Source organism: Pteropus medius, unplaced genomic scaffold, assembly GCF_902729225.1.
Source record: "Pteropus medius unplaced genomic scaffold, Ma_sr-lr_union100, whole genome shotgun sequence".
Taxonomy (NCBI): Eukaryota; Metazoa; Chordata; class Mammalia; order Chiroptera; family Pteropodidae; genus Pteropus; species Pteropus medius.
In genome coordinates, this window is record NW_024348532.1 from 302,043 (window position 1) to 329,000 (window position 26,958).

A 26,958-nucleotide genomic window follows, 5' to 3' on the forward strand; every position below is an offset into this window, starting at 1 on the left:
TTTCAGGAATTGACAAAAATAACTAGATGTGCAGAATGAATTCTTTAGCAAGGACAGAACCCTCAAAAAGAACTAAATAGAACTTCTGGCGATGAAGAACACACTGCAAGAGATGAAAAAGTAAATAGCAAGCTTGGGAAATAGAGTTGACCAAATGGAGAAAAGGATCAGTAATACTGAAGACAGAAATATAGAAATAAATCAGAAGGAAGAAGAGAGAAACTGAAGAATAAAAAATAATGAAGGAGAATTACAAGAACTAGCTGATAACATCAGGAGAGGAAGCATAAGAATAATGGGCATAATGACAATAAAAAGTACGTAACCAGGAGTAAGGTGACTAGCAGGCAGATAGAAGCAGAGGAGTGCAACCCTTACTAAGAACAGAGCATTATAAGCTTACACAATAAGAAGAGATTTGTTATAGCAAGATAGTAATGAATGTTCAGTATACATAGGGACAAACTGAGACAACAGTGACAGAAAAGGGGATGATTCAAAGATCCAAATTCACAAAGGGGAATGAAGATAAGGCACGTGCAGAAGAAAATGGACTACTACATATATATAACTATCCTCCACATATTTGTAATGGTAACCACACGCCCAAGATTTAGAACTGAAATATATAACATAAAACAAGAAGGACCAGAGGGAAAGCCCACAAAACCCGACCAAAATACAAAAAACAGACACACAAGGACAAGGAAGCAATGGAAGCACCGAGTTATCAAAAACCAAAACATGTCTACGGCCATGCCACCCTCAAAAAGCCCAATCCCATCTGATCTTGGAAGTTAAGCAGGGTCAGGCCTGGTTAGTACTTGGATGGGAGACCACCTAGGAAGACCAAGTGCTATAGGCGTAAAAAAAAAAAAAAAAAAGCAAAACACAAAATGGTTATAGGAAAACCTCATATTTCAAGAAACATCCTAAATGTAAATGGACTAAACTCACCAATAAAAAGGCAGAGTTGCAGATTGGATCCAAAAGCAAAACCCAACCATATGCTGCCTCCAGGAGACAAATCTCAGTTCCAAAGACAAATATAGACTCAAAGTGAAAGGGTGGAAAATGATTTCAAGCAAATGGCATTCAGAGAAAAGCAGGAGTAGCGGTACTAATATCAGACAAAAAAGATAAAGAAAGATACTGAGGGACACTTCATAATGATAAAGGGAATCATGCACCAAGAACACATAACACTTATTAATATCTATGCTCCCAATCAGGGAGCCCGGAAATATATAAAGCAATTACTAACAGAACTCAAGGGAGAAACAGACCAAAACACTATCGTAGTACGGGACCTAATTACCCCACTGTTGGATATGGACAGATCATTCAAACAGAAAATCAATAGGGAAATAACATCCTTAAATGACACATTAGACCAACTAGACATAATTGACATTTATAGAGCCTTTCATCTCCAAACAGCTTTTTATATATACTTCTCTAGTGCACATGGAACATTCTCAAGGATTGGCCACATACTGGGACACAGAGATAGCCTTAACAAATATAAGAGGGTTGAAATCATCCCAACCATATTCTCTGATCATAATGCTTTGAAGCTGGAGATCAACTATAATAAGAAAGCAGGAAGAACCACAAATACATGGAAATTAAACAATATGCTATTGAAGAATAACTGGGTCAGAGAAGAAATAAAAAAAGAGATCAAGGGATATTTAGAAATGAATGATAATGATAGTACAACATATCAAAACTTTTGGGACATGGCAAAAGCGGTCATAAGAGGAAAGTTCATATCATTACAAGCCTATCTCCAAATACAAGAACAAGCGAAAATAAACAACCTAAAGCTTCATCTTTAAAAACTAGAAAAGGAAGAACAACTTAAGCCTAAAGTCAGCAAAGGAAAGAATCAAAATTAGAGCAGATATAAATGAAATTGAAGACGAACAAACAATAGAAAAAAAAGCAACAATGAGCTGGTTCTTTGAGAAGGTTAATAAAATTGACAAACTCCTGGCTAGATTCACTAAAGAAAAAAGAGAAATGACACAAATAAACAAAATCAGGGATGAAAGAGGGGAAATTATGACTGACATTGCAGAAATACAAAGGGTCATACAAGAATACTATGAAAAAGTATATAACAACAAATTTAATAATCTAAAAGGAATGGACCAGTTCTTAGAAAGATACAACTTTCCTAGACTGAATCAAGAAGAACTAGAAAATCTAAATAGACTGATCAGCAGCATGGAAATTGAAACAATCATCAAAAACCTACCAAAAAGTAAAAGTCCAGATGGCTTCACCAGTGAATTCTATAAAACATTCAAAGAAGTTTTAATATCTATTCTCCTCAAACTCTTCCAAAAAATTGAGGAGGAGGCAATATTTCCCAACTCACTTTATGAGGCCAATATTACCCTGATACCAAACCCTGGTAAAGATAACACACAAAAAAGAAAACTACAGACCAATATCTCTCATGAACACAGATGCAAAAATTCTAAATAAGACTTAGCAAACCGAATATAGCAACATATTAAAAAGAGTATACACTACGATCCAGTGGGCTTCATCCCAGGGGCACAGGGATCGTTTAACATATGCAAATTGATTAATGTGATACACCACATAAACAAATTAAAAAATAAGAATCATATGATCATATCGATAGGTGCAGAAAAAGCCTTCGATAAGATACAGCATCCATTTGTGATTGAAACAGTTAACAAAATTGGTATAGAAGGAACGTACCTTAACATAATAAAGGCGCCATCTATGACAAACCCTCAGTCAACATTATACTTAATGGTGAAAAACTAAAACCCTTCCAAGATCAGGAACAAGACAAAGCTTTCCACTATTGTCACTGTTATTCAGTATAACACTGCAGGTCCTAGCGAGTGTAATCAGGCAAGAGAAAGATATAAAAGGCATCCAAATAGGAAATGAAGAAATCAAACTGTCACTATTTGCAGATGACATGATTCTCTACATAGAAAACCCTAAAGACTCCACAAGAACACTACTAGAAACAATAAGCAAATACAATAAAGTTTTTGGATACAAAATCAACATTCAAAAATACATAGCGTTCCTATACTCTAATAATGAAATGTCATAAAAAGAAATGGAAAAAATAATTCCTTTTGCAACTGCAACAAAAAGAATAAAATATACAGAAATAAATTTAACGAAATGTGAAGGACCTATATAATGAAAACTACAAGAACCTATTAAAAGAAATTGAAGAAGATACAAAGAAATGGAAAGATATTTCCTGTTCTTGGATTGGAAGAATCAACTTTGTTAAAATGACCTTATTACCTAAAGCATTATACAGATTTAATGCAATCCCCATCAAAATCCCATCGGCATTTTTTAAAGAAATAGAACAAAAAATCATTAGATTTGTATGGAAGCACAAAAGACTCCTAATTGCCAAAGCCGTCCTGAGAAAAAAGAACGAGGCTGGAGGCATCACTCTGCCCGACTTCAAATTATACTACAAAGCAACAGTAATCAAAACGGCATGGTATTGGCAGCAAAATAGAAACACAGACCAGTGGAATAGAATCGAGAGTCCAGAAGTAAACCCATATTTATATGGGCAAATAATTTTTGACCAAAAAAAAAAAAAACATACAGTGGAGAAAGGAAAGCCTCTTCAATAAATGGTGTTGAGAAAACTGGAAAGCCACTGCAAAAGAATGAAATTAGATTGTTATTTATCACTATATACCAAAATTAACACAAAATGGATTCAGGACCTGAATATAAGACCTGAAACAATAAAATGCATAGAAGAAAACATAAGAACTAAACTCAAGATCCTTGGACTTATAGAGAATTTTATGAATTTGACTTCAAAGGCAAGGGAAGTAAAAGCAAAATTAAATGAATGGGACTACATCAAACTAAAAAACTTCTGCATAGCAAAAGAAAATGTCAACAAGGTAAAGAGACAACCATCTGAATGGGAAAATATATTTGTAAGCAATGCCTCCGATAAGGGCCTAATATTAAAAATATATAAAGAACTCATACAACTCAATAACAACAACGATAACAAAAACCAAATGATACAATCAAAAACTGGGCAGAGGACCTAAACAGACACTTCTTTGTAGACGACATACAAATGACCAACAAATATATGAAAAATCCTCAACTTTGCTAGCTATTAGGGAGATGCAAATTAAAACTACAATGAGATACCATCTTACGCTTGTTAGAATAGCTGTAATCAATAGGACAAGTAATAACAAATGCTGGATAGGATACAGAGAAATAGGAACTCTCATACACTGTTGGTGAGACTGCACAGTGGTACAGCCACTGTGGAAAACAGTATGGAGGTTCCTCAAAAAACTAGGAATTGATCTACCATATGATCCAGCAATCTTTCTACTGAGTATTTACCCCAAAGACTTGAAAACTCAGATCTGGAAAGATATTTGCACATCAGTATTCACAGCAGCATTATTTTCATGGTGGCTAGGACACGGAAGCAACCGAAGTGTCCTATGACAGATGATTGGCTAAAGGAGCTGTGGAACATATATACAATGGAATATTACTCAGCCGTAAGAAGAGATGAAATACTGCCATTTGCGACAACAAGGATGGACCTTGAGATAATCATGCTAAGTGAAATAAGCCAGACAGAAAAAGTTGAAAACCACATGGTATCACTTATATGTGGGATATAAACCTAAAAGCAACAAATGAACAGGACAAACAGAGACTCATGGTCTTGAAGAATAGATTAGTGGTTTCCAGAGGATAGTGGGGAGGAGGGAGCGGGGATAAATGGAGTAAAGGGGGTCAAATATGTGGTGACAGAAAGAAATCTAACTATATGAGGTGAACACACAGTGTAAATATACATATGCCTTACTGTTAAAGTGTATAGCTGAAACTTATTGGATTTTGTAATCAATGTCACCATCAAAAAATAAATTAATCAATTAAAAAAATTGAAAAACCTCTAGCAAGACGTACAAAAGTAAACAGAAGTCACAAACTACCCATGTTAGGCATAAAACTCGGGCTATACCTGTAGATCCCACAGGCAGTCAACAGATAACAATGGACTGCTACAACTCTATACACATGAATTCAACAAATTAGATGAAATGAACTAATTCCTTGAAATCTACAACCAACCAAAACCTATCCAATGTGAAATAACCTGACTAGCTTTTAAATTCATAATTTAAAAAATTCTGAAAAAAAGAAAGAAAGAAAGAAAGAAAACCCTCAGAGTCAGATTTGTCAATTCCATGCACAGGAATTTTTACTATTTTTACCTCCAGGGGCCTGATGAGCAGACAAGAATAAACACAGCTGAGCTGGAGTGTGGAGCCCTAAATCCTTGTGATGGTTATCAGGAGGTGGGGCCTTTGGGAGACAATTAGGTCATAAGGGTGGACCCCCTACAAATGGGATTAGTGCCCTTATAAGAAGAAACATGAGACATGTCTCTTGGCCATGGAATACAGAGAGGAAGCAGCTGTCTGTATACCAGGAAGAACATCCTCACTAAGACTCCAATCATGTTGGCACCCTACTCTCAGATTTCCAACCTCCAGAACTGTGAGACACAGAGATTGGTGAAGCCACCAGTCTACAGTATTCTGCTATAGCAGCTGGAGCTGATGAAAACATTACATATGCAGCTGTATATGGGACAGGGAAGGAACATATGTTTTTCCTTTTCTGTAATATCCATCTTGATTTTGAGATTTTAGGGCATCAGTGAACCTTATCTTATTTAGAGGATCAAGGAATGAGACACAACTGGTTCAGAAAACTTCCAAGACCAAAGCTAAGGTTGTCACATGTAGGTCTTTCCCATGACAGGGCTTTCTCCCTCTTTGAGCTAATGCTTATCCCACCAATGGATGGGAGTGACTTTAGTGTGAGGCTGTAAGTGAAGTTTACTTGGTGGGAGGAAGATGGGAAGTTATTGTGAGGTTATAACCTTTCATGCTCTTGTAAATTCTTTGTAAGTCATGCTCAAACTGCAGCACTTCATCACTCAGCACGCATTTGCTGAGGTCCTACTATAGGCCAGGACCTGTGTGGACATGGGATACTGAGGCAAATAGCACAGAGCCCCTGCTTTCCACATTAGTGACATCTGTGTCTCCCATGACCAGAGGTACATATACTTATATAACCGCTATTAACATTTTACGAGAGTGACGTCAGCATCATTGTGGCACAAATTGTTCCTTTTTTCTCTCACCTTCAATTAACTGATTTACAACTAACTGACCATCCATCACCAAACAAAAGCACCTCTGCACGGAGCACACCTGGAAACCTGAGTGATCCATCCATCTGTGCATCCAAAGGACCTTGGAGGAGGCTGTGGTGCCAAGGGAGCTGTTGTGTCCCAGAGTCGTGGGTCAATGACTTAAATGTAAGCCCTGATAACATAAAACTTGAAGGAAACACAGAGAAGAACCTTGTTGATACTGGTCACGCCAATGATTTTTTGGACATGACGCCAAAGCACGAAGAACAAAAGAAAAAATGAACAGATGGGACTACATCGTTACCCATCAGGAAATGCAAATCAAACTCAAAAGCTTCTGCATGGCAAAAGAAACAACAAAATGAAAAGACAACCTACAGAATTAGAGGAAATTTTTGCAAACCGTATATCAGATAAGGAGTTACTATCCAACATATATAAAGAACTCATAAGACTTAATAAAACAAAAAAATCCCATGAGCAATCTGATTCAAAAATGGGCTGAACTAAATAGACATTTTTTTCAAAGAGGACATCAAAAATAGCCAATAGGCACATAAAGAGATAATCAACATCGTTAACCATCAGGAAATGCAAATCAAAAACCACAATGAGCTATCACCTCACACCCACTGGAATGACTATTAACAAGATGACAAAAAAGAAGTGAGAGGATGTGGAGAAAAGGGAAATCTCGTACATGATTGGTAGGAATGTAAATTGGGGCAGCCACTTTGGAAAACTATATAAGGGTTCTCAAATTAAAAATTAAAAATTAAATTACCATACGATCCAGTAATCCCACTGCTGGGTATACCTAAAGGACATGGAAACAGGATTTTAATGAGCTACAGACATTTCATGCTTATTGCGAGTGTTGCTGCAGGTTCGAGATACCGAGGTAAGGCTTGGACAGTTGGAATTAAATGCAAGGAGCTGTAGGCAACTGCGACATAGCTCTTTATTCCAGCAAGGGCACAACCCAACTTGCAAGGTGGCGGCATCTTTACATACACAGGTTAAACAATAGTGGCACACTGCCAAGTTATAGAAGCCTTCACCTGCCTACCAGGCACATGGTTACATAAGGGGAGAAGTGCTGACTCACTTCCACTAGGAAGTTGCTAAGGGTGTCCGGAGGGAGCCTGACTGCAGCCATCTTTCTCACTTAGGGGCATCATTCACATTGTGCACATCACCAGGCGAATGGATAAGGAGCTGGGGCTGACAGATGGTCTCGCGCTGTATGGAATGGTGAGAACCCCACAGGAAGGGCTATTCATAATAAAGCTCCATGGCTCTAACTTCCCCTCCCCTTAGCTTCCTTTGCCCTTCTGTATATAGCCCTCCCACTTGGCCTGCAAGCTGAGTGTGAGCCTGGCTTGCCACGTCCACATGCACTGGGTTGCAACCCTTTTCTTTTTCCCCAAATAAATCCTTTTTGGTGAGGAAAACACCTAGTTGATATTATTTTTTAGTTGACATGTTGCAGAATATTCAGACCAGAGAGAAGCCAAGCACCCGGAGAGTTGGAGAACTCAAGTTTATTATGCCGGAGGTCCCAGAAGAGCTAGTGCTCTGAAGATTTGGGCCACAAGCTCGGGGTAAACTTACTTTTATAGGGCTTATCTGTGCAGTTAGTTTTACAGTTGGCATGGGCTGATTGGTTAATTTGCCCTCAGGCGGTTACAGAGCATGGGAGTTGCTACGGGCTACTGGGTGCCAGAGTTGCTATGGGTTACAGCAGGTGGGGGGAATTGCCATGGGCTACAGGCAGTTACAGGAGATTTTCAAACAGGAACTTAGGCAATACATCTGTTATCTAGACAGAACAAGCAAAAGGAGAGGATGAGTCTTTAGCTACTCTCGAGGTCACCCTACCCTTTGGCCTATGTGGCAAATATATCTACAGAAGCAGAACAAAGAGCTGTTTACAAAGTTAACCATTTGAGTGAAAAATTCCTCTCAGACACACCCAAAGCACCTCAAATCAAAGAACCCATGTCCTCTCGGCAGAGGTGGTAGGAGAGCCCAAGCAGGTACTCCACCAGCGGTGGCCTCCCACACCCCCTTACCCCATCATCCACCTCCCTCACCTGCTGCCCTGCACGTGGGCCGCTGTCCATAACCACCAGGGGTCTCAGGCACCAAGACCGCACAGTCAACCGCTTTCCAGCGTCCACTCAGCTAGTGACTCCAGTTGTAGTCGTGGGCCAGTGCCAACAGGTACTCACCAGTGGAGATGCAGTGCTTTCTCACTAGGACAATGCAGTGCAGTGGTCGCCCAACCCAGGGACCCCATCTCAGACCTCTCCCAGAACGGATGCTAGGTCAGCAGCTGCCACAAATCACATGCTAGATGGCGCGTGCTGCAGATGGAGTGCAGGGAAGATTCCAGAAGGCACACGCTGCACACATGCTCAGGAACGGCATTCTGGGCATACTCCTGGACCACCTGGCTGTCTGGCTTCTGGAGCAAGCACAAAGGGTGCAGCGTGCGAGGGGGCGTCGTGTGGGTGAATGGGTGCGCACACACAGAGCAGGACAGCGGCTTGCTGACCTCTGCTGGTCTGCGGGAGAAGGTGTGTTCCTTTTGCTGTCCAGACATAGCCAAATTGCATTGTCCATCCAAGTGAATGTTCTATTGTCTGTTAAATCACCTCCCGCCTCGCCCCGTGAGGCACTCCAGTCTCTTGTGTGCTTGGACCCTTGCGCTGTACACAAAACCATCTTTTCCCCACCTCCCCGACCGCCCACTTCCCACCACCAACCAAAGCCAGACCCCCATGTGCTGCTGGGACTTGTGGTCTCCGGGGCCAGCCTATCCGTTTGTCATCCCCTTTGGCACTTAATAGGGTTGAAGACCACTCCATTTTACAGCATTTGAGAGCAATGCTTGATTTGCATCCAGCCCGTGTCCATTTTACTTATGCAGTGCCTACTGTGTACGGAATACCTTGCTAAGATTGGCGGAGGATAGATGAGCTCATGCCCCGGCCCTCGTTCTCACTTTAGCTAACGCAGAAAGACGAACTTGCAAGGTAGCATGTAATGAACTGAAATCACGAATTATGAGTGCTATTGGAGGTCACGGAAGGGCCGGAGTCAGGAAAACTTCCTGGAAGATGTTGGGTTTGAATCAGCATTTGAAACGTGGAATGCTCTAGATTACGGGGAAGTCGCAAAAATCAAAGGATGGAAGTGGCTGGGAGTAAAAAGAAGAGATCGATCTGGTGATAGTCGCAGGTTTCCGTAGGGGCGTGGTGAGTAGGGCTTAGGTGGGAATTGGACACAAGAGTCTTTTGGCCTCACTTTTAGAAAGTGAACCTGATCTGGATATAGATAAAACTGGACAGAAATAAAGTGATCTGAGGGATATGGAGAAACATGCCTGCATATGTGCATTCACACGCACACTTCTATTATTAGTTAGGACTGACCTTATGTGATTTCAAATCTTAATAAAAATCATAACTCTTTTTCCATTGGTGATTTGTTGGAAACATAATCCTGAGAAATTGTTCTTAAATAAAAGTCGATTGCAGCACAGGGTCGAGGTTGAATCAGAGGGCAATGAGCCTCTATGAGCTTCAAACAATGTGTCTTTTAAAGACGTAGAAGGGCCCAGGGTTGGAGCTTTCCTCCACTTACTCTGTCTTCTCTTCCAATCTTAATTCCTCCAATAATTTTAGTCCAGTTTGGAAGACTTGATCCATTTTGCCTCTTGGAAAATGTATGAGCATCTACTCCTGGTTTCTCTCTCTGCCGTTTGTTGCTTGTGCTAGGGTATTGTGTATCTGAAGAGCTGGCATCTACTTTGAGAGGTAATGTAAGAGTTTTCAGTCTTTACAACATTATGTTTCTTTCCCACCCCTCACGCCCATAGGCCTGGGACCTAATAATTCTAGAAAATTGACGTGTAGTTATTATAATAGCACCTGCATGTTATTTCAGTGACCTCATGGTTAAAGGAGACCAGAACCATAGATTAGATAAGTTCTTAGAAGGAGGCATAACTCTTGCCTGGGGCACACACTGACATGGGCAAATGAAGTCACATAGTGAACACTATTGATTTTTACATGGCCAGCTACTAATCTCCTATGTATTCTGGTAAGACCATCTTGATTGGTCCACTGGCCAACTATTTCTCGCCCACTCTCTGTGGTCCATCTTCCTAGCTCCTGGTGTGCTCGTGTTCCCCAGAAAGGCCAATTAACGTACTGCATCACCCTGGCTACATCTATCGATTTAGGAATGGACATGTAAACCAAGACCAAGCAACGTGAGTCCGTCTAAGGATTTTTGTTGCAAGGATCAGTGCAAGCACACTGTTTCAGCCTAAAGATGCTGGTGGGTATCTCTCTAGCACATAAAGAGAACCAAGTCTATACAAATAGAAAGTGGCACCTCAACCTGGAGAAAGACAGATTCCCAAAGCCATAATTTGAGTATCTGGATCTACCCATGCTTGAACCCATTATAACCCTAGTGTTTTCAGTTATGTAAGGCAATTGTTAGTCCATAGAAGTCTTAACTGACTTATATAAACAATAATATACATGGAGCCACTTTAAAATGGAGCCAGAGCTGCCATCTCAAAGGACCTGTCTTGCACAGTCTTATACTTCAAACCTTTGGGATGTTAAAACAGGGCAAAATAACCTTTGGACAGGCCTTAAGCAACTTTATATCCCAAAGAACTGTTTGCAAAAATAGCAAGAAAGCAGATATTATGACTATTGGACTGATGACTACTGCACTGAAAATTAAAAACATTGTATAGAATTAGCTGTGTTCACGTCTCTGCACCTATAGAAATTCCTTCCTTCTATTGATACAATTGTTCCTTAACTCTTTTTCATAAATACCCATTGCCTTTGTCTTCTAATTGGAACACAATTTTGGCTTCTGCATAATCAGTGCATTCCAAATAGCTATTCTCATTGATCTCAAATAAATGCTTGTTGTCTTTCACTTTGAAAGGCCTTTTATTTTTAGGGTAACACTTAGAAAGCCAGGCATGAAAGATGAATGAATCTTGTACTTCTAGGGAGGAAGAAATCCCTTAATTCATCAATGTTTCCTCCTTAGCTCCTTAGAAAATGGGATTATGTTCTCCCCATTTAAAGAAATAATTGAATGAAAGCTTTCTAATGTCCCTTGATTACTTTCTCTTCTGTGAAGGAAAGCAAGTTAAAAATCTGACTATTGTGTGACCCATTTGTCAGTTTACTGGGGGACAAGTTTACTCAGCTTCAAAGCAGACACATTCACTTCTGTTTTCTTGTTGGCCTACCTGCTCTCAGGGGCAGCGAGTGTCCACCTTTTACAGAGATCCCAGCATTTTAGATATCACTATGTGCTTGCCCATCCACTGTATTGCACTAATACCAATTTTCTGGTTTTGATAATGTACTATATTTATATTACCACTGGGGGAAGCTGGCTGATGGGCATATGTGGGAACTCTTTATACTATTTTTTGTGACTCTAAAACAATTTCCAAAAAAATGTTTTTCTAAAGAAAATGTCTTGGACATGACTTCAGATGAAATGAGATAGATCTTAGGGTGAGTGGAGCTATAGCCACACATGCCCATTTATGGGGAGATGTTGTCATTGATGGCTTCTGGTTTCCTGAGTTAGTTGCAAGAAGGAAACTGTTGTGGAACCCCAGAGTGTCAGGACCAAACATCTCCCCATACATCCTGGGGACAGAGTGGCCAGTTGGAGAGCTAGTATCACCCTGATCCCATTTCTTCCTTTGAACCGTAAAACTGAAGACAGAATCTTGGTCCAGGTGGAAGGGACACTATGATCACAGGATTCCTGACCCTGTTTTGCCTCGGTGAGTCTCCAGGTCCGGGAAGGATAGATGAGAAATTCATGGTGGAGTGGAGGTTAATATGGAAAACGGGGCAGGAGCAGAAATGATGACTTCTGTATATTGAATACATGCCACCTGTCACAGTTTCGTAGGCTGTGATATACCCATGCTTGCACAAAGGAGATGAGGAACCCAAGGTTCAGAGATGTGTAGTAAGTAACACCCTGTTTACTCAGCCAAGAAATGCAGAGCTCATATGAGATCTCTATCTGTCTCTTCTAAACACCAGTCTCGCCCTGAATGTTCCCTTGGGCAGCGTCTACAGGGTGTGAAATGCTGTGGGTTTGGGTACTAACCAGAATACAGAGAACAATGCCTGGGGATGATGGATAAAAAAATTTCCTGATTCACCCAATCCTCAGTCTGATTTTAATCATGCTCAGCTTAAACATAATATAATCGAACAGACCTCAGCCTATAAAGAAGATGGCCTGGATTATAATCTTGGGTTGGTCTCATAGAAGCTCTTGGCTTTGAACCAGCAGCTCCACCCCATGAAGTTCCATATCCTCTTTCATGAGTTGGGGTGTGGAGGGAACATCAGGACTTATCATGTACCCCAGTTCCTTCCTCCTCCTTCTGAGTACAGCCCTTCTCTTTGGGGTAATGCCCTTTTTACACACATTTGAACTTTAGAGGTGGCTGCTGTCGCTGTACCCCAGACTTCCAGCTGCAGGGCAGAATATGCTGGGCAGTCAGAGACTGGCCTCATCCTCCCCATATTCATTCCCTGTACCACAAACCCTCTCCCTTTGAATGAGGGAGGAAACCCTATTCCCACACTGCACACATAACCATTGTATTAAGTGGTAAGGATAAACATTGCCATCTCAGAAAGCATGAGGGAAAAATATAGGTAAATGTTCAATGATTTCTAGACAGCAAAAGAAAGAGTAATCATGAAAGCTTTGTTACAGTTCCCAATGTGATAAATCAGAAATGGTTGCTGGAAAGTTGTACACAATCATAACTTCTGAAGGACAAACAATGGGACGGAAGTAAAAGGTAAAAGTAAACCCAGGGAAGTACCTGTGAGGAATAGGGCAGATCTTTAATAAATTAGTTGTGTGTTCTCTGCCTGCTTTGTACTCAAAGACAAGCACATCCTTCATCTCTCATGAGAGTTTCTCTTCCAGGGCTTTGTCTGGGCTACGAATATGAGCAAAAGAATGGTGAGTTGTCTCCCATGTACACTTTGTTCCTACATCCCAAGCTTCATGATTTTCCCCTTTAATCCTTGGAATTCTAGGAGAATGCTTGTGGTCATCAAGATGAAGAGTCAAACTAACTCTGAATTATTTCCAGAGAAACTTCCCAAACCCTCCCTCAACGCCCTGCCTGGATTTATGGTTGAACGCGGTAGTAATGTCACCCTGAAGTGCCAATGTAAGCTCCAGAATGTGACATTCATGCTGGGGAAGTCGCAGGACTCTGGATACAAGCAGGAACGGAGTTCAGCCGGACACGATGCTGAATTTCTCCTCACAGACCTGGAGCCTAAGGATGCTGGAATGTACTTTTGTGCCTACAAGACAACAGGCTCCCACGAGTGGTCAGAGAAGAGTGAACACCTGCAGCTGGTGGTCACAGGTGAGAAGAGCAGTCTCAGGTTTGCTCTTTGATGCACCTTTTCCTTGTCCTGTGATCTGGCAGGGGAGGAAGAAATCCAAGAAATAAAAAGACAGATGCAATACCTTGACTGTAGGGAAATGGGGAAATGGGAACTGAGTCTGGGGACAAACTCTCACCAGGGATTCTGAGTGGGTCTCAATGATGTGGATGTGAGACAGTGTTTTAGAACAGAGGTATTAACAGAAAATTCGAGATGCAATAAGGCCAAGAGATCAAGATCTGATTGTCATGGGAGAAATAATGTGGTACAGTCTGGGGACATACCATGCCATGCAGGGCCACACGAGGAAGACCAGGGTCAATCTGAAAGCAGAAAGAGGGCGAGGACTGTGGGCAAGAGCCTTTATTGTGGTTTCTGTGGGAAACAACAGGCTCAGGGTTGGGGTATAGAGGCTGTTACTCGTTGTCTGGGATAATGAGGCCCTGAGTGTGAGCCCAGTGAAGGAGGTGGCAGGATTGTGAGTTCTGGATTGGTGGGCTTGCACTTGAAAGGTAAGCTTGAGGGAGAGTTGTTTCCCATCCCCAGGAACTGGATAACCCTGAGAAGAGAATCCCTCCAGGGTCAGCAAGGTCAAGGCATTAAATGCAGAAAACAAAAGACATGGTTAATACAGAGAGAAAGGTGAGAAAATCTCCAGATGCAGCGGAAAACGGGAAGCCTTGGTCCTTCCCTTCACCCCCATTGCCTTGTCTTCTTCAAGATCACTTCTAAAACTTCCCTTGTCAGTCAATGTAGACCCTGGCATGATTCCAGGCCACAGTATGACACTCCAGTGTTTGATTCCATGCAACAGAATTGAATGTATCATTACTGCTCTGCTGAAAACACAGGATCCCCAAACCACTATAAGTCAAGAAACTAAGGAAAAAACCTAACTGATCATCATGGCAGCACAAGACATCCCTTGTTTCTGTCCCCTCCCTTCAAAAACAAAAGTTCAGCATCTATCCACAAACAAAAGTGCCTCTGTGGGGAGCCATGGGGTTCAGCATCATATGCCAAGGGAACTGGGAGAAGTCTCACCCACCTATACATAAGATTGCAGGCAGACAGACCTTGGTACCAGCTGTGCAACCAGCAGGAGACTGTTAACCAGTTTTAGCCCCTCTTGGCTGTGGTCTGAGAGCACCTGGAGAATGTGGACTTGGAAAATCATCTAAAGATGAGAGAGACTTTGTGTAAGTTTACGCACTGAGATGAGTCACAAAGAAATAGAAAAGCTGAACAGACCAGTAAGAATAAGGAGATTGAATCTCCCAACAACAACTACAAAAAAAATCTCCCAATAACAACTACAAAAAAAGCCCAGGAATCAAAAGTCTTCCAACTAAAAAAAAAAAAGAAAGAAAGAAAAAAGATCCAGGACAAGATGGCTTTGCTGATGAACACTACCAAACATTTAAAGAAGAAATAGTACCAATTCTTCTCAAATTCTTCAAAAAAATTGAAGACGGGAAACTCTCCTACACTCATTTTACCCTGATACCAAAGCCAGATAAGGACATTACAAGAAAAGAAAATTGCAGACCAATATCCCTGATAAATACATAAGCAAAAATTCTCAACAAAATGTTAGCAAACTGAATTAACCAGCACATTAAAAAAGATCACATACTGTGGTCAGGTGGGATTATTTCCTGGGATGCAAGGATAGTTCAACATACATAATGTGATACACTCCATTAATAGGATGCAGGATAAAAATCATATCATCATCTCAATAGATGCAGAAAAAGCACTGGACAAAAGATAACATCCTTTCAAGATAAAAACTTTCAACAAAGTGGGTATAGAGGGAACATACCTCAATAGAAGAAAGGCAATTTATGACAAATCTATAGCTAATATCATACTCAATGGGGAAAGGTTGAAATCTTTTCCTCTAAGATCAGGTGCCCACTCTCACCTCTCCTATTCAACAGAGTACTGGAAGTCCCAGCCTGAGCAATCAGGCAAGGAAAGAAATAAAAGGCATATAAATTGCAAAGGAAGAAGTAAAATTGTCTTTATTTGAGGATAATATAATCTTATATATAGAAAATCCTAAAGACAAGACCAAAAAACTGTTAGAATTAATCAACAAATTCAGTTAAGTTGCAGGATATAAAATCAACATACATTCATCAGTTCCATTTCTATATACTAACAACAAAGTATCTGAAAAAGAAATAAAGAAAACAATCCCATTTACAATAGCATCAAAAACAATAAAATACTTAGAAATAAATTTAACCAAGGAGGTGAAATAGGTACAATGAAAATGACAAGACTCCAATGAAAGAAAGTGAAGAAAACAGAAACAAATGAAAAGACATCTCACGTTCATGGATCAGAAGAATTAGTATTGTTAAAATTTCCATATTCCCCAAAGCTGTCTATAGATCAATGTAATCTCTATCAAAATTCCAATGGCATTTTTCACAGAAATAGGACAAACAATCCTAACATTTCTATGGAATAGACAAAAGACCCTGAATAGTCAAAGGAATCCTGAGAAAGAACAAAGCTAGAGGCATCACACTTCTTGATTTCAAACTATATTACAAAGCTATAACAATCAACACAGTTTGGTACTGGTATAAAAATAGATACATAGATCAACAGAACAGAATCAAGAGCCCAGAAACAAACCCTCATATATATGATTAACCAATATTTGACAAGGGAGCCAAAAGTACTCATTGGAGAAAGGATAGTTTCTTCAATAAATGATGTTGGGAAAACTGGATAATGACATGCATAAGAATGTAATTGGAACTTCATCTTACACCACTCACAAAAATTAACTCGAAATGGATTAAAGACTTAAACATTAAGACCTCCTCCCAAACCATAAAACTTCTAGAAGAAAAACATAGGGGAAGTCTCCTTGACATTGGTCTTAGCAACAATTTTTTGGGGATATGACACCAAAAGCATAAGAAACAAAAGCAAAAATAAATAAGTGGGACACATTAAATGAAAAAGCTTCTGCTCAGCAAAAGAAACCATCAACAAAATAAAAAGGCAACCTACCAAATGGGAGAAAATGTTTTCAAAATGGTGCTCTTTCCTGGGATAGGGAAGATTGGCAAGGAATAGGATTGGAAGGCAGGGAATTAGCAGTGTCATTCATAACTATTTTGTTAATGAAAACAATACTAAACTCCAAGAGTATTAAGAATTGTACTCTAATGTTCTGGCCCTTGTTTGGGAACCTAGTGAGCACCTAGAATGTGGAGAAGATGTTCTCTTCTCCACTACCCAAAGAGTCCATAAATAAAACATGAGAACCTACGTCCCCGAGGTCCCCACATAATCATTGTGATTACTTCTCTTGCACACTGTTTTTTAGATGACCATGATGGACCCAGAGCTTCCTCAGTAAAAACAGGTAAGATAATTAAGAAGAGCTGTTTTTCCCAGTTCTATCCACCTTACGAGGCAAGGGATCCCCATTTGATTAAAAGGAACAAGGAGAATCTTAATGCCCACTTTCTCAATGTGACTAGAGAAAATAATATTCTTTTTGAGAAGATGACCTTTAAGCACTCCCAGGTCTGAAAAATCTGGTGAGTAAAACATCATAAGGTGCATTGTCTGCCATTTTATATAATGAAAAATGATGGTGGCATTTTGTGCGGTTTGGGGGGTAGTTTATATGACTGGTCTGGGAAACAAGATTGGGACCTGTGGAGTCGAGGTACTTTGAGAGTATATTTGATTGAAGAACTTTAAGTTTTACACAAAAATTTTAAAGTTCTCAAAAATAGGTGAATGTTAAATTCTTTTTCTCTGATGTTGCTTTTCTATGAGGAATTGACTAAGATTCTGTCCTCAGGCTTGTAAAAATTGGGGCTTTTGGCAGCTTTAGACTGAAACAGGAACTCATCCAGAATTTAATGGCATCTAAATGCTTAATCATCTTCTCAACCCATTTTTTTTTTAGCAACTCATAACCTGTCTGCAGTCTACTCCAAACAGCCAAGATTGTTAAAAGTTGTCTTTAGAGCCTATGCTGGTATAATTCATTTTTTCGAAAAGTGTGCTTGCAAAATAAGTACTTGTGTTAGTAACGTTTTTATTCAGTTTCAGCGGGCTTGGGGCATGGCTGTTACTCCAGCTATGTGAATGTAGTTCATGCCAGGAAATGTTTTCTTGGAGAGCTCTGAAATATGATAGAGTCGAGGTGCATGGAAGTATCAAGAGATGAGGTAGAAAGTGTAGTGGTGTGTGAAAGGGAAGAGGAAGAGAAGCTTTCATATTTTCAGTTCTTGTATAATTTATTTTCTTTTTTATTGATGTATCATTCACATTCCAGGACTCTGCCCTTTTAAAGCGTACAACTCAGTGGCATTTAGTATATTCGCAAGGCTGTGCAATGATCTCCACTGTATAATTCTCCAAGTGAAATCTCCCACCCACTAAGCAGTCACTCCCCATCCCATCTCTCCCACCAGGCCTTGCCAACCATTAATCAGCTGTCTGACTGTATGGTATTGTCTCCTCTGGGTGTTTCCTATAAGAAGATTCACATAGCATGTGGTCTTTTGAGATTGGCTTCTTTCTCTTAACGTTTTCAAGATTCATCCAGGTTGTAGTGTACGTCAGTACTTCATTTCGTTTCTTGGCTGAATACTATTGCATTGTGTGGATAGAGCACCTTTTGTTTCTGCACTGATCGGTTGATGTACAGTGTTGGTATCTTCTGGCTATTGCAATTCATGCTGCTATGAACACGAGTGTACAAATATCTCTTCTCAATTGGGTGTCTACCTATGAGTAGAATTGCTGGGACATATGGTAACCCTATGCTTAATTTTTTGAGGAACTACCAGACTGTTTTCCAATGTGACTGCAACATTTTACCTTCCTACCAGTCGAATATGTGGGTCCCAATATCTCCACATTCTTGCCAACACTTGTTAATTACTATTTTATTATTGCCATCCTGGTAGGTGTGTATATCATTTCTTAAAATATACTTTCTGAGTTTATGTTTATATCACCACAATTCTAAACAGAATAACAAATCTTTAAGCACAGATATGCTGTCCCCAGCCTGTGTACATGTGCCTTAAAGCTGCCAGTAGGAACCCTGTGCTCTAATTCTGTGCAGACTGATAATGAATTTCATCACTAACTTTGACACAAGGCCAGGCTTTCTCTTTGGGGCCAGGCTTTCTTTCTGGGGTCAAGCTGAACCCCATTGCTCAGTCAATTCCCTCAGACAATTTCATAGACGCTTTGTAATTTATTTTGGAAATTTGTAAATGGAAATGTGAAATTTGTAAATAGAGATGTGGACATCTCAGGGTGAACTCAGTTCAACGGGTTGTGGGGCCATAGGAAGAGGACAATTTTGTAATAATTTACTTCTCATTTCTAGTGAATTGCTATGTGAGAAAAACTGTGCCTAGACAAGGGAGGAGCTGAAGGGTTAAGGCAGGGCGGATGTTTGTCCGCTTCTATCAAGGGATCCTGATAGTCCAGAAACAGCTGTTCCTGCCCTATTTTCATACATCCATGGAGATGCTCTGATAGAATTCTTGCTTTTGAGGGTCTCTTTGATTTGGCGCCACCGAAAGCAGACTCTTAGAGAAGTATTAGTGCAAAGTGACACTGTAAGAGAGTGGGGAAGAAGGATTTTGAGGAAAAAAGACCAGACAACATTGGAGTAGTCCAGTCTTTCATCTTTTGCTCAATCCTGCAGGGAAGTGCAGGACACACAGAGGTCACAAGTATGGGAGGCTGGGGAGCCAAGGCATTCGTGCTCCCACAAAGAGCACTCATTGGTAAAGGGGTGACCCTGAGGCACATAAACTTCAAGGCATTTCGGATCCTTCCAGATGCAAATATTCACTAGGAAAGGGAAAGAAACCATGATCAAGAGTGCATAAAGTTGGTAAAGGGGTCTGGGAACATGGTGCAGGAGCAGCGACAGTATTCGTTACAGAGGGAGATGGGCGTGGGTGGGATTTGGGTGAGGAAACCATCATTGTCACTGCAATCTCATATACCACATGGTAAGTCGGATTCTAGACTAGATGCTGTCAACCCTGTGCTTTTCATCATTACCTGTCTCTTCAAGTTAGGTGTTCTTATCTCCTTTTCTCCACTCCTGTTTTTCCCAGCTTCCTTGAAGGTATAACTGGTAAGTAACGTAAAGTATATAATATGTTGATCTGATATGTATACATTGTGAAAGGACCCCCCATTGAGTTAATGGACACATCTCTCAACTTCTCTCCCATATTTACCTTTTTTTTTCTTTTTCTTTTTTTTGGTAAGAACGCTTAAGATCTACTCTCTTGGCCAATTTTAAATATACAATACAGTATTATCAACTATAGTCACTGTGTTATACATTAGATCCTCAGACCTTTTAACTTCTTATAACTGAAAATTTGTACCTTTTTACCAGCTTCTTGCTATCCCCCTCCAGCTCCCAGCAACCACCATTTTACTCTGTTTCTATGAATTATTATTATTTAGATTTCACACATAAGTGATACCATGAATTATTTGTCTCTGTCTAGCTTATCTCACTTAGCTTAATGCCCTCCAGGTCCATGTTGCAAATGGCAGGATGCTCCTCTTTCTCACAGCTGAACAACATTCAGTCGTGTGTGTATATACATATATATACACATATACATACACATATACATACATGTATGTGTGTGTGTGTGTGTGTGTGTGTGTGTGTGTGTGTGTGTGTGTGTGTGTGTGTGTATAACTGAATATTTGTACCTTTTTACCAGCTTATTACATATATATAATGATTCTGGAACTGGGTGAGAGTTTGGACTTCCGTTTGCCTGTCATTGGACTTGTTATCACCTCTGTAGCATTACAGTTTAGTTGGATACATACATTATCTCATCAGATTATCAGTTCTCTGAAGCAGGTTTAGAATATCATGTCTTTTGAATTTTGACACCCAGCGGCCAACCCAGAGTGATCCTGACCTTGTGGCAGACTAGCTAAAGACTTAGACACATGAGGATCCAAGCCCCTCCTGCCTTCGGGGAACTCAGCTGACTTCCTGGTGTTTGGTTTACATATGAATGAAACATGTCCACCCACTTAATCTCTCCAATGTCCAGTAAAGTACCTATAATTGTTACCTTCACTTTGAATAGGGAAATGAAAGTTCAGGCAGATTAAGCAAAATGACTAAAGCAATGGGACATTCTTGCTCTGAAGTGGCAGCTCCATGTTTTTAAGATTTATTTTCCAATTACAGTTGACATGCAATATCATATTAGTTTCAGGTATACAGCATAGTGATTAGACATTTATATACCTTACAAAGTGGTCACTCCTGACTAGTCTAGTACCCACCTGGCACCATACAGAATCATTATAATATGATTGACTATATTCCCTGTGCTGTACTTTACATCCAGTGACTACTTTGTAACTACCAATTTGTACTTCTTAGTCCCTTCACTTTTTTCATCCAACCTCCCAACTCCCTTCCCATCTCTGTATCTATGAGTTTGTTTCTGTTTTTTTTTTTTCTTTTAGATTCAACATGTAAGTTAAATCATATGCTATTTGCCTTTTTCTGTATGATCCAGCAATTCTACTTCTGGGAATTTATCCAAATAAATTCAAAACACTAACTCAAAAAGATATATGCACCCTTATGATCACTGCGGCATTATTTACAGTAGCTAAGACATGGAAGCCACTTAAGTGTCCACCAATAGATGATTGGATAAAGAAGAGGTGGTATATATATACAATGGAATATTACTCAGCCATAAAAAAAGAATGAAAGCCTATTATTTGGGACAACATGGATGGACCTAGAGGGTATTATGCTGAGTAAGATAAGGCAGCTGTTCTGGTAAACTTCATCAGTGTGTTTCAGGAGCCAAACTGTTTCTCTGTCCTGCTCCTCTCCCTCCAGACACCAGAATCATCTTTGTCACCACCTTCAGCTGCCTCATCATCTTTCTCCTCTTCCCTTCTATCTTCCTTATCTACAAATGCACTCAGTATGGTGAGTTCAGAGAAGCACTGGTTAAAAACGCTGGGAAGGGAAGTAAAGAGAAGGTTCATTAGATAAATCCTCCCCTGTATTCTCTTACAGGTTCATCACATGAAGAATCCACCAAGAGGTAGATCTACTTGGCCACTCTTGTGCCCTGCTTAACTCGCACTCCATCCTCCAGAGATCCCATGTGCACAGACCCTATTTCTCATGCCCAGCCCCACTCTCTTCCCTGTGACAACCCCTGTCTCCCAGCCCACACTGTGACCTTTCTCCTCTCCTCTCCAAAGCCCTTATCATCCCTCCAAATCATCAGATCCTATGCTTTAATGTATGTGTCTCTCTCAGAACCAGGCATTCCAGATTTCCCAAGCAGGAGCCTTCAGGTAAGCAATAAGGGAAGAACCTAGGAAAGAAACACAGTATAGAAAGTCACCAGCTCAACTCCTGCCATCTGGGAACTGAAATTTTTTTCCTCTCACTCACATGCAGATTTGTCCAACCCGGAAAGTGTATCACTTTCGGTGAGTTTTCCTCTTCAAAATCCCCCCAAGCGCTCACTCACCACCCAGGCAAGTCCCATCTTCTTCCTGGTTTCTCCCATACTCTGTTTACATGGACACCCCCAATTCACACAATTAGGAGGCCAATTAATGCCGTGTTCAAAATGTTCTTTGACCGAACTACTAAAGATGGAGAGTAGAACAGTGGTTACCAGGAGCTGGGTGTCAGGGGAATTGCGGGGGCGGGGGGGGGGCTATTTAAAGTACAAACTTATAGCTTGTAAATAAATCCTGGAGATCTGGCACACAGCATAATGATTATAGCCCACAACACTGAATCATAAACTTGAAAGTTGCTAAGAGGCTAAATATTAATTGATCTTAATACACACACACACAAACACACAAAAGATAATTGTGTGCCAGTATGGAGGTGTTTGCTAAGGCCAAGGTGATGACCAAATTGCAATATATAAATGTACCAAATCAATGCTTTGTACACCTTAAACTTACACAATTTTATATATCAATTATATCTAAAAAAAGAAAAAACCGCCCCAATAAAGCAAATGCCATGTGTTTTGAATTACCAAGTAGCTGAATCTCAGCACCCAATGTCTGCTACTTATCACCACTATGGTCTGAGACAAATCACAAAATCCTGGTGGTTTCAACCCTTAATTTCCTATCATAGCTAATGGGAATCAAAAACCCCATTTTAAAGGCTTGTATAAATCTAGCAATGTCATAAAAGGTTTACTGGCATTTCCAGCAAATTTAATGTCAGATGGACAGCATAAAAGCATCAATTAACAAATGTTAATCAATTTACATCAATCAATTTTTTTTACTATTTAAAATACTGCTTCTTCATGATTTAACATTAATTAGCATTTCATCTAAGAGCAGTATCAGTTAACATTTATACATTTTCCCACAGAACACAGAGGTTCATTGGTTCATTGTTTAAGTCAAAGCAAACAGAAGATTACCAAAAGGTGCATACAATAGTTCCCTTTGCATTTAAAAAACATTTATGCACATTGCATTCATTTAGGTAGGTATTTTTAAGTTATGAAAAAACATAGTCTCCAGGTTCACAAATGAAACATCAATGAACAAATCTGGCCTATTTCAAATGCTGAATTCATGGCATCAATTAGCAAACTATAATAATATTATATAGCAAAAATATTATATAGTTAAAAAATAATATAACAATATTATGATATGGTATCTCTATATAGTAGAATACTATACAGCCATAAAAAGGAAGAAACACTGATACATGACATAAATGAATGCACTCTAAAAATATTTTGCTAAGCAAAAAATGCCAGATACAAAAGACTATATGTATTATTGTTTCATTTACATAAAAGCTCCAGAAAAGGCAAATCAGTAGGTGCCTATGGCTGGGGTAGGGGTGGGGATGGACAAGCACAAGGGAATTTTGGGGGGTGATGGATGCTCTAAAATTGTATTGTGGTGATGGCTGTATCATTCTACAAATTTACTAAAAGTCATCAAATTGTATACTTAGAATAGGGGGATTTCATGGGAATTTAATAGGGAAATTATAGATTATTTATAAATTATGTCTGAATAAAGTTGTTTAAAACAACCATACAATATTACTTTACCAGTAGGTATTCTTACAGGATGGTAGTTCTTATTCTCAAAAGCATACGTTTGCAGTGATTTTTATTAGTGCCAGTTAACACTGGTCGTCAGTATCGTTTTATTAATAATAAAATGATATTGTGCCTCTCCGAAGCAATGGAACTTTAGGGAGCAATATTAATGTCCTATAGCTGCGCTGTCCAATACCGCAGCCACCAACCACATGTGGCTATTGCACATTTGAAATACATCTGGTGCGACCACGGACCTTAATTTTTAATTTAATTTTAATTCATTTAAATAGCTGTATGTGGCTCATGGCCACCGAATGGGACAGCTCAGCTTTAGATGCTCTTGTGTACCCATCTCTTTTCCTCAAAGACAGAAGACCCCCAAGAAGAGACGTATGCTGATCATCAAGGCACCATCGGCAGCAGCTTCTGTCCTCACTGAGGAGCCCTCAGGATCTTGTGACTGTGCAACGCTGAAAGAGTATGACAGCAGAAGCCACTGGAGGAAGGGCATCTTTCTCCGGGAAGCAGAGTATGGATTAAGATGGCTGAGATGACTGGATGTACGGAAGTCCAGGTCGCCTGTGTCCTTGGCGCACAATCCATAATAATAAAATTAGGTTTCTCCCCTCTTGCTTTCACTCCTCTCAAAAATTAGTGGATGAATTTTCCCAAAATATGGAGTATGACTTTAGTATGGAATGACTTAATACATAGGCTAAGAATATGGACAATATATACAGGAGCTGGTGGTACTGGTAATGTTCACTTAGGAAGTTCTGGAAGGCACCACATAAATAGGGAGCGGTTTCCCCAGAGAAGCTTGTGTGGTTGCTGTCCGGTGAGGCATTCCATTGACAAGGGGGTTTTGAAAAGGATTACAAAACATGGGCCACGAAGGTAGACACTCAATTCTGAGCAAGCAAAAGCACCCTGTGTAGCATGCACCCCAGTAAGTGGCTAAGTATATTTGGTTTGTGATTCTTTCGTGCCTTGCTGGGCAGCCAGGTACTCTCAGGTCAAGACCAGTTTCCTCTCTTCCATGAATGTAAGAGTTTTCTTTGTACCATCACATTCCTGTTTATATTATTTCTTTACTAGATTCAAAATCAAAGGACACAATGAAGTTAGATTTGGAGAATATAGGTGGATTTTGTCATATGGTACCCAAAACTTAATTTATGTGAATATTCCATCGTAAGAATTTTTCTGAGTGTGAACTTTTTTGTGTGACAGTGGCACCTAATAACATAAATAAGAGCTTTGCCCCCAAAGTTTCGTCACTCTATCATGTTTGAAAGTCATTTTTAATATATGAATGAATGAAAATGTAAAGATTTGGAATGTATATATAAACGTTCTTAACATATAAGCATATGTTGGATAGCTTTTCTCTTTTCAAGTTTTTAATTATGAAATAATTTGATCATAAATAAAAACACCAAATAACGTAAACAGAAATATGTGCACTGGCCTTATTTTCTAGGCACAAACCTTTTGCTATGTTTTTACCTCTGCCACTCCCACTCTTTCCTCCCTCTCCTCCTCAGAGGTAAACACTAACCAAGGTACTGTATATTATTCCTATACATTTTTTTCATACTTTTACTACATCTATTACTAATCAATATGTGGCACGATTCTATGTGTTCTTTATAAATACATATATGGAATCATATTGTATATTACAATTCTGTGACTGTTTTTATTGCCCTCAACATTATGCTTTTGAAATTCATCCAGGTGATTTTTGTGAGTCTAGCTCATTGCTTACTGTACAGAATTTAATTGTTAATCCTGCCATGCATGAGGCACCGTTACACGCCACAGTATAGGCGATCTTGAAAACAGTATTATTATAAGTGAAAGAAGCTAGACATAAAAAGCTACGTATTGTAGAATTCCATTCATATGAAATATCTAGAGCGGACAAATCTTTAGAGACGGAAAGCAGATTAGTGGTCTCCAGGGTCTGGGTGGGAGGTGGGGAGGGACCACAAAGGGGTACAGTGTTTCTTTTTAAGGTGATTAAAATGTGTGGAATTACATAGTGGTGAGGGTTCCACAACTTTGTGAAAATACTAAAAAAAGCCCCACCGAATTGTGCACTTTGGAAGCGTATAATTTATGGCATGTGAGTTATATCTCAATAAAACAAATTTTTAAAAAGAACTCGGTAGTATGCACAAACCACAGTTTCTTTGTATTCTTTTCTCAGCTGCTAGATATTTGGTTTGATTCTGGTGGTGGGTTATCAGCAAAATGCTGCAATAAACACCCTTTACCCTGCCTTCACGTTCACATGTGTGATCTCTCAGGTAGATATTTAGAAGTAAAATCTGTTTTCTATGATGTCCATGCCTTTCATCCCATCAGGAGATGCAAACTGATAACTAAGGTGGTTTCACTTATTATATTTCTACCAAGATGTATACATTTCCAAGTCCTCCACATCCTTGCCAATTCATAAATGTTTAATTTTATCATTTTTGCTGATTAAAATATGTGAACTCATAATCCATTGTAAGCTGCCTATGTAAAGAGATCTCACCGTTGCTTTAATTTGCATTTTCCTGATTATGGGTCAGGTTTATTGACCATTCAGGGTTCTTCTTCTATGAATTGATGGTTTCTCTCTGTTGTTCTTTTTTCTGTTGAATTGCTGGTCTTTTCCTTAGTAATTTGAAGGATGTGTTTACACAGTAGGCACATCTTTCCTGTGTAAGCTGTCTGTTGCAAATATCTTGTATTTTCATTTCTTTTATACATTTTAATGTTGGCTACTCAGAGTAATTAACCTTTTAGTTTATATTTGGAAGCCGTTCTTTGTGTCATGACTATCTTTACACAAGAAATATAGTCTCCTATACATTCTTCTAAATTTTAAATTTAAAAAATTTTGTTTTTCATATTTAATCCATCTGAAATTAATTCTTGTCTAAGGTGTGAGGTACAGATCTAACTTTTCCATTTGGAACATCAATTGTCCCAGTGCCTTTTATTGAAAGGCCTGTGCTTTTTCATTCAAATTGTGTCTTCAAGTTAATGAAATATTGTCATTTCG

General features: G+C 39.6%; 1 protein-coding gene and 1 pseudogene across 2 annotated transcripts; both read left to right on the forward strand.

Annotated features, from left to right (window-relative positions):
- Positions 1–746: 746 nt before the first annotated feature.
- On the forward strand, positions 747–865 carry LOC120616500 (uncharacterized; annotated as a pseudogene).
- An 11,028-nt stretch (positions 866–11,893) lies between these two features.
- Positions 11,894–25,141, forward strand: VSTM1 (V-set and transmembrane domain containing 1). 2 transcript variants are annotated; one of them, XM_039879886.1, is made up of 9 exons: positions 11,894–12,101; positions 13,277–13,312; positions 13,446–13,730; positions 17,108–17,146; positions 21,674–21,766; positions 21,857–21,884; positions 22,106–22,143; positions 22,250–22,281; positions 24,265–25,141. In XM_039879886.1, the coding sequence occupies exons 1-9, from the start codon at positions 12,068–12,070 to the stop codon at positions 24,334–24,336; spliced, it is 657 nt and encodes a 218-aa protein (XP_039735820.1). In that variant the 5' UTR covers positions 11,894–12,067; the 3' UTR covers positions 24,337–25,141. The 2 variants fall into 2 exon arrangements, with proteins under 2 accessions (XP_039735820.1, XP_039735821.1); XM_039879887.1 differs by lacking the exon at positions 13,277–13,312 and having other exon boundaries at positions 12,072–12,101; positions 13,390–13,730.
- The last annotated feature ends 1,817 nt before the right edge of the window (positions 25,142–26,958 follow it).